General features: G+C 38.2%; 1 protein-coding gene across 1 annotated transcript in view; it reads left to right on the top strand.

The window, feature by feature from the left end:
• The first annotated feature begins 3,898 nt into the window (after positions 1-3,898).
• Positions 3,899-7,962, top strand: part of HGD (homogentisate 1,2-dioxygenase) — a 622,110-nt gene continuing 618,046 nt past the window's right edge. Inside the window, exon 1 of the mRNA XM_044071510.1 lies at positions 3,899-4,106. Within this exon, the coding sequence (XP_043927445.1) occupies positions 4,092-4,106 (15 nt within the window). The 5' untranslated portion in view covers positions 3,899-4,091. The remainder of the gene's footprint in view (positions 4,107-7,962) is intronic.

Genomic DNA, 7,962 nt, shown 5'->3' with positions numbered 1-7,962 from the left:
ATACTGGATGGTACCACTCACACCGAACCTGAGGAAATTGCCAACCTGCTAGCCAACAGATATGGAAATAAATACACCCCCCTGTCCCCCACCAGACATACCGAAAGCATTCCTGACACCAGTCCTCCACCGAGTATCTCCAAAGAACAGGTCATACAAGCACTCTCCAAGGCCAAAAACACAGCCTCTGTGGGACTAGGTAATATCCCAGGATTCTTTTCAATTTAAAACATGACCTGGTAGAACCACTTGGCACTCTGTTTATCCATAGCTGAGAACTAGCTTTGTTCTGGCAGAGTGGAGAGCAGCGACAGTAATCCCCTTGAACAAAGGCAGTCCATCAACTAACCCTGGGAAAAATCAAACCGTAAGCCTAACCAGTGTTATCTGCATGGCCATAGAAAGAGACATTATACACTTTATCCACAAGGACATAGGTGACTTTCAGACTCTTGACCCAACCCACCTTGGTTTAGTCAAGGGTAGAGCTTGCTTATTAAACCTAGTGGACTTCTTTGGGAATGTAACCAAAGCCCTGGATGAGGGCAAAAACAGTACATACCACCTATCCTGATTTAGCCAAGGCCTTTGACACAATTCCCCACTCAGGTATCATAGAGAAGCTCTTCCAGCTGTGGATTAACCCATACATTATTAGATGGGTAGCCAACACTGATAGAATGCACACTGTCAAAGCTGGGGAGTCCATCTCCACCAGTAGACCATTTACCAGTGGGGTACCACAAGGACCTGTGCTCGGCTGTCTACTGTTTGGAATCTATTTCTCTGTCAGGTGAAGGCAGATGGCCTGTGGCTCACCAAGTTTGCACATGACTGCAAACTGGATGCAGTCATTGAGTCCTCCAATGATGTTAGCATATTACAGAAAGGGCTGATATGGACAAATGTTTGGTGCCAAACTCACAGACTAATTTAATGCAAAAAAATGCCTCATTATGCCCCTTGGCAAAAACTAGCCCTTCCTAATTATGATATAGATAGCACCCCTCAAAGCTCACTCAGTGATGGGAGACTTAGGAACCCAGGTTGAAAGCAATCTAAACTTCGATCACCATGTATCCGTAGTGATAAGAAATGCATTCTACATTGCGCATCTCATAAATAAGGACATTGCATCCAAGACCAGGGAGGTTATAGTTCCGCTGTACTAAACCCTTATCAGACCACTAATTGAGTACAATGCTCCCTTCTGTATGTACCTCCCCAGACACCCACCCCAGCAATTGGAGTGACCACAGTAGTTTCTAATCAAGAGAATTCAGAGTCTTCAAAACATGACCTACATGGAAAGACTGAAAGCCCTGTCGTACTCTGTATCATACAGGCTGGTGAGAGGAGACCTGTGCATAACCTACAGAGCAGTGTCAGACCCTGCCCTAATGGAATTGCTGCACATCCGCAAATCAAATGGGATAAGAATAACTTGCTCCGGGGATCTCAACTTAGCCTGTGACATTAACAGAACATGCTGGAGAGACAGCTGTATCTTCCAGCGATTGCTGCTCCTCTGGAATAAGCTCCCACTCCATGTGAAGCAGAGCTCCTCAATGAACCTGTTCAAGCACAACCTTGACAACTGGATGGGTGACTGTAAATTCACCCCAGGGGTGGCATCTGTGTCTCTTAGGGACAGAGGCATTCAGTGCTAATCACACAATTGCTCTGTTAACAGCAAACATCTAACTATGGCCGGTAAGGATACGCAGATTTTTACACGGGTAGGCTTGTAAAGGCCCTAGGGTATTAGCCTAGTAACCTCCTGTGAACCTATGGTAAATGAGAAGGGTTTGGTTATGCAGGACGCTAAAATATATTACGAGAAAAAAACAGTTTTCTTTAGTTCACATGCCCTTCCTATGTAGAATCAGATCCAACATAAAGGTCCCTTCCTGTTAATAAATAAGGGAAAGGTATGGAGCTGGGGTGACATTCAGTAGTATGCATGATCACTGCTTCTGTTTTAGCAGGTCCACACTTTAAACAACTGATTAATACATTTAAGGTGGACTCCAATAAGTCATCTATAGTAACAATCAGACATGTGCTCCTGGGAATAGAAGAGGTATGTCTGGATATCATCAGTGTGACAGTGCTGTTTTAATCCTCTCTTATACACATCTCAGTGTTGAAGCATGTGCTTCATAAACAGCAATAGCATCAGAATCAAGACTTGAGAAACACGTTTCACTGGATAGCTGTCTGAAGAAATCAGAATAAAGAAAATCTGTTGAGACTATTCCAAGTGATAGTGCACAAAACAACTGAGAGCTGTGGGGGTAAAGCCATAGTTTTTGGAAGTGCTATTTAACAATGTCATGATTCACAGTACCCAGCTCTCATGCTGATAAGTTTTGAAGGGTGTTTGGAACCCAGTAAAACAAACTTTTCATTATAAGACATTTTGCTTCAAGCACAGAGCAAATGCATAGTATTTTTTACTAGGTCACTGTGGTTTTCTGCATACAAATTAAAGTTCAAGTGAAAATGTGTTGGAGTTAATTTTGAATCTGGTGATAATAGTATCTACTTACCAATTTTCAGATGAATTGAGTGGCCATGGTGCTTTGTCTCTGCATGTAAGAGGAGTCATGAACTTAATTGTACACTCTATGAAATTCATGCTATTCAAGATGGATATGCAACAGATGTATCATCCACATTACCAAATAGATTCTTACTGTATTCCATCATTCTACTCCTAACAATTCATCCAGCTGTACTGGCTGCACTGTACATATAGCTATATAGGTAGATATGTGTGTACTTTTGCATATTATTCTGTATGTGTGACTGTTCCTCCCCATATTGTATAGACTGATTGCTTCTGTCTATATTGTTTGCTCATCATAATTACCTTAACGGTAATGTATTTACATGATTTTGTTTCTTTGCTTATTTTATTTACTTCTTTCTGGGCTGTGACTGAAATTGGTCTTTTGTGATCAGTGCTCTACTCTGGTTAGCAAATTCAGATAAATAAATAAGTAGGTAAATAAATGTTTACTGGCCAACAGTAGAGTTAAATTCTGTAAAACTTTGAGAGATAATTATGTAGTTATGGGGTCAGTGTTGAGAAAAGTAGCATTATGTGTGATGTAATTTGCTTCTCAATGCTGATAAATTCAGTCACAACATTTCTTTTAGTTCTACTTGTGACAGCTACACTAAATACTATTAAATGAACAAGGCTGATACTGACTAGAATTTTTCTGAGAAGTTGTTTTGATGAATTTACATTTCCTTAAATGCAGATGCATCTGTTTGCTGCGCACAGTATACCATTCTTATTTTCAGTGTTTTTAGATCTCTTTTTACCTTTTTTATTATGTAAATTCCATTACTATTGCTTTCCCTAACTTACAGCTTGATTTCGACTAAAATCTGTCCTTAAAATTAAACAGCTGCAGGACTACGAGAATGGTTACTGTGCCATTTAATGAAGAGGAGAATGAAAGACTCCATACCGAGTATACCATCAAGGCGAGCTTGTAAAAACAGTTAGGAATGTCAGTTATAAATTTGACTAGACAAAGTCATAAAGACAAAGTGAATATTAAATAGTGAAGTAATAAAAGATGTGCTCAGGGGCACACAGTGTCAGCAGCAATTTTATGAATTGGATAAGTCTTTACTGGAATTTAGGTTTACAGATGAATGCCCAGAGATTAAGTTCTATTGTTTCCATGTTTTAATTTGTAATCTTGAAAATGTTCTTGTGGTAATACAATGTTCTTTTGAAGATTTCTGTTTCTGATTTTGATGGTGCTGTAGGAGTGTACTGCTTAACATTTTGATAAAATTACATGTTACGTAAGAGACCTAGGGCATCTGTGTTTAATTAAAGTCACGCTAGTAAAACTTTAAACTAGCTCCAAATCTGTCAGAGAGTCATCTGTCCACACTGAGTCAGTACGTGCTTGTCCTAACAGCAGCTTACTTTCTGCATTACAAACTTTTTAAAGTCTTTTTCCATCTTGGCTGGGCTTTATTAACACATGTACTGAAGTTATACACTCTCCCTGGTGACTGCTAACAATCAAGTTTTGAGTGCAGAAAATAACACCAAAGCAATGGCTGAACTCAAGGTAAGTAGTTTAATTTATTATTATACAACTTTGGTTATGGTGTACTAGTTAGTCCATTTATTTTAGATTTTATATTGTTATAACCTCAGGCTCCTAAAAGCAGATTTGCATGCACTGCAATGAAATTGCTCACATCACTAAATGTTCAAAGCATACATAGCATATAGCTTCTAAAATATTTCAGAAGCATGTTTACATTTTAGAGTATGTATTTGTTTTCTGCATACTATGCACTATTTAAATTCCTTGTATGTGCATTTCTAGAAAAACACTTGCAGAACTTGGCCTTATCAGGGTTAACAGTATTTCAAAGGGCGTTCCTGAGCCAGCCAATTGGATGTCTTCCTTCACAGCTGCCCAGTTGTGCAATTATATGAAAAACTGAGAACAGTTTTGTATGCTAATCATTCATAGCAAGAGAGATAGCTGCATTAATGAATGCATTGCATCTAGAATTACTTTCAAATTTTTATCATTTACCACCCTAGCTCAAAATATACAGACAACACTAGTAGTATAACTGCAGCTTGTAAATGTTAGGCTTTGAACATTTTTTTTTAAATCAGCATTGTTTTGGTAAAAGCTGTACTCCATATGTTTATAGTCAGAATCTCAGATATCCTGTACCAAGCATAAAAATCACATGACTGTCACTAAGATAATAAATCTCTCATTTCCCAGTACAGTTCATTGTCTATTTTTTAAATTTATAAAGATGGTTTTCCTGTCACATTACTGACTACAGTTAGTCAGGCATATTTTGTGTGTGTGTGTGTGTGTGTATGTTCTGTGAACTAGTTGATTTTATGGACCATTTAAGTACCTTTCACAGGGTAAGACTTGGAAGCACAAATAAGTCATTTCATTTACTTAGAGTTGAACACAATCTAAGTGAAAGCTAAAGATCTAATGAGATTCAAACCTGTATCTCTAGCATTACTGACCAAAATGTTATAACTGTGCTGCATTGCTTATTGAACAATGCAAATTTAAAAATAAAAATAAGACCACTTCCTGTTGGAGTATGGGCAGCTATTTCACTATTGCATGTGCAGAAATGTAAATTCAGAATCAAGATTCCAAACTTAGGTCATTCTTGATCCACGAGTGCCAGCTGTAGCCATTGATGAAAATGTATGCTCTCTCTCAGTAATTTTCACAGTATTTGCAAACTGAGGAGTGGAAGACTGAGCTAGTGTGATTATCTGCAAGCATACAGAGTACAGCCTATCACGCTTGCTTAATTAAAGTTTTCATTTATTCATTTCTCATCTCATTTGCTTCTACTTTCTGTATTCATCTGGCACTTGGGAGCTAACTGGGAATGGTTACAGCTCCATTTATTTCTGCTATGACCTACTGACATTCATCATTGGAATATTTCACTTGAATACCAGTAGCTCTTACAAAAGTAAATTATTGTAATCTGGCCATGTTTTATTTTTGTGTAGAACATTCACAGTAAAACATTAGCGCTGCATTCAGATTGTTATATGAATACAGCTGTGCTGCTTGTATACTGGCTCATATGACCAATTAGATTTTTGTCTTCTGAGTGATATACATACTAATATTCTCCCAGAGGCTTATTCATTGTTTCTTACAAGTTTCACTTGTTCTCCTACGCATGATCCTCTTGTTGATGTCTATTTTTGTTTATTTTACTCTGATCCACTTTTCTAGCTTTTCCCCACATTAATAAACTATATAGTACCTAGTATTTAATGTGTCAAGCAGTCGGCGTAACAATGATAGCATGGTGCAAAATGAAATATCTATCTTTTGACCCAGGGGAAGAAAATAGTGTAAATATTAAGTAAAAATAATTGCAGTGTATAATCATATTATGTGTACCAGTAGCATGTAACGTCACTACAAAAAAAAAATGCTGCCGAGGTTTCATAACCGAGTACTGCGATAAAAAAAAAAGTCTTGGGGGAGATAATGGTTACTTTTGGTCATCAAGGTAAAAAAAAATATGACTGTATGCGATACCTTCTCTTATACAGTAACATTTATGAATGTAAGCCAGTGTTTTATTTAAATCTAAAAGCTGTCCCCTCGCAACGGTTGCACAGAAACAAAGGAGACACAGCAATGAATAGCATCTTAACTCCTCCAATGGACCACCACTTCTGAAAACAAGGCAGGGCAGAAAAATAATTCGACACGTCCAACAATTCAAAGAATAAAACTGAAACGGTTCACCACTAAAAGCAAAAGTCTGTTTAATTGATCTAAGCTCCTTCTCCCTCTAACCAAAAGCTTCATCAGAGATAAAAACTGCAAAAAATAACATGTCCAATACAATTTAATTCAAATTCATAACCAATCAAAACACAGAGTTAATCAACACTACTTACATGTTAAAAGCTACAGTTCCCTGCAACGGTGTTAAAAAAAGTGTCAAAAGCAAGCAATAACCATAAATTAAAAATAAACACTCTTCCAATTCAGTTTAGCTGCCCTGTCTCTAAGAATACAGTTCAGAGACAACATATCATTCAGTCCCGGTTTCTTTGTAACATCGAGACGTAATTGCCAATGCAATTCCTTCCGTTAAAGAAGTAGTTCACAATACCCTCCTCTGTCTGTCATATACAGTCTATCAATGGCAAAAAAATAAAAAAATCTTTTGTAATTTAAACATTGCAAAGTGTGCTTATAAAGTGCATTAGTACGTTTACGTTTTTTTAAATTTTATATACATGTTCATATATTTGCTCTTTGAGCGTCCTGGTAGCTTTTCCTATGTAAAATGTGGGGCACAAGGTGCAAGATGCTCTATTCACTACTATTTTAGTTTTGCAACTGCACACACCTGGGCAAATTAATGAGCTGATGTTGTCAGTCTTCATTTATCCTTGACTTTTGGGTACTCGGTTCCGATCCTCGGAACCAGCTGTGCCTTTATACAGTTCATGCCAGCTAAAAACTCTGGAGCTAAGACTCTACCCCTCTCCATATTACCTCAGATCTCATCTGCAACTCCTGTCTCAAGATATGTCAGCCATTTCTCTCTCAGCGAAGTAAAATTTCTTTTTTTTTTTGAAAGTTGATCTCATCCTTTTCTATACATTTATATTTGTATTTCTGTTCTATTTGTCTCTCTGCATTTTTTCTGGTTGAGTGCGTGTTTATTTCCCATACCTTATGGTATTCTCTGTACCATCATTGATACTACCTCTCCCTCTTTTTTTCCTTTTCTACCTTGTTAGGTAGCTACCTCTCTTATCATAGTTGGTAATTTCTTTCCTTTACCAATCTTTTGGAATCTCTATCTACCATTGTTGGTAGTTTTCCCTTCTGTCCTTTTGCGTGTGTGCGAGTGTTCCTGCCATTTGACTCCTTTCCTTCTGTTTGTCGACATGGCTGAAAAACCAAAAGGCACTACAGGGGTTAAAAGTGCCAGGATTGTGGATGGAAGATGCTCAGTTCTCTTTGGGCACTCTTCCTGTGTACATTGTATGGGCCCAGCTCACCTGGATCAAGAATGTTCTGTCTGCCCGGCCTTCAGTAACCGGGCCTTGGTTGAGCATAAAAATAAATATTGAAAGGGCTAATTGAGTCTTCCTTCAAAGAAACCTTGTCCAAGACTGTTTCAACACCCTCTAAATCAGGCCTTGGTGTAAAGAAAAGTCACTCTGTGCTGACTTTTCCTTCGGCACCACTGGCTGAAAACTATAAGCCTTCTGTCCCCTTCACATTTATGGAACCAAAGGCTAAGGTTCTGAGACTGTCAGAAGAGACAAACTCCTTGGCACCGGCTACTACTACGGCACCGACTGCTTTAGTTTCCCTGTTGGTGATGACCTCTCCTATTGCACCACAGCAGACATTGTCTCCTAGTGCCAAA

The sequence above is a fragment of the Protopterus annectens genome, chromosome 5.part0, assembly GCF_019279795.1.
Source record: "Protopterus annectens isolate FY-2018-M chromosome 5.part0, PAN1.0, whole genome shotgun sequence".
In the NCBI taxonomy this organism is placed as follows: Eukaryota; Metazoa; Chordata; order Ceratodontiformes; family Protopteridae; genus Protopterus; species Protopterus annectens.
This window is presented reverse-complemented; position numbering and strand designations above follow the sequence as displayed.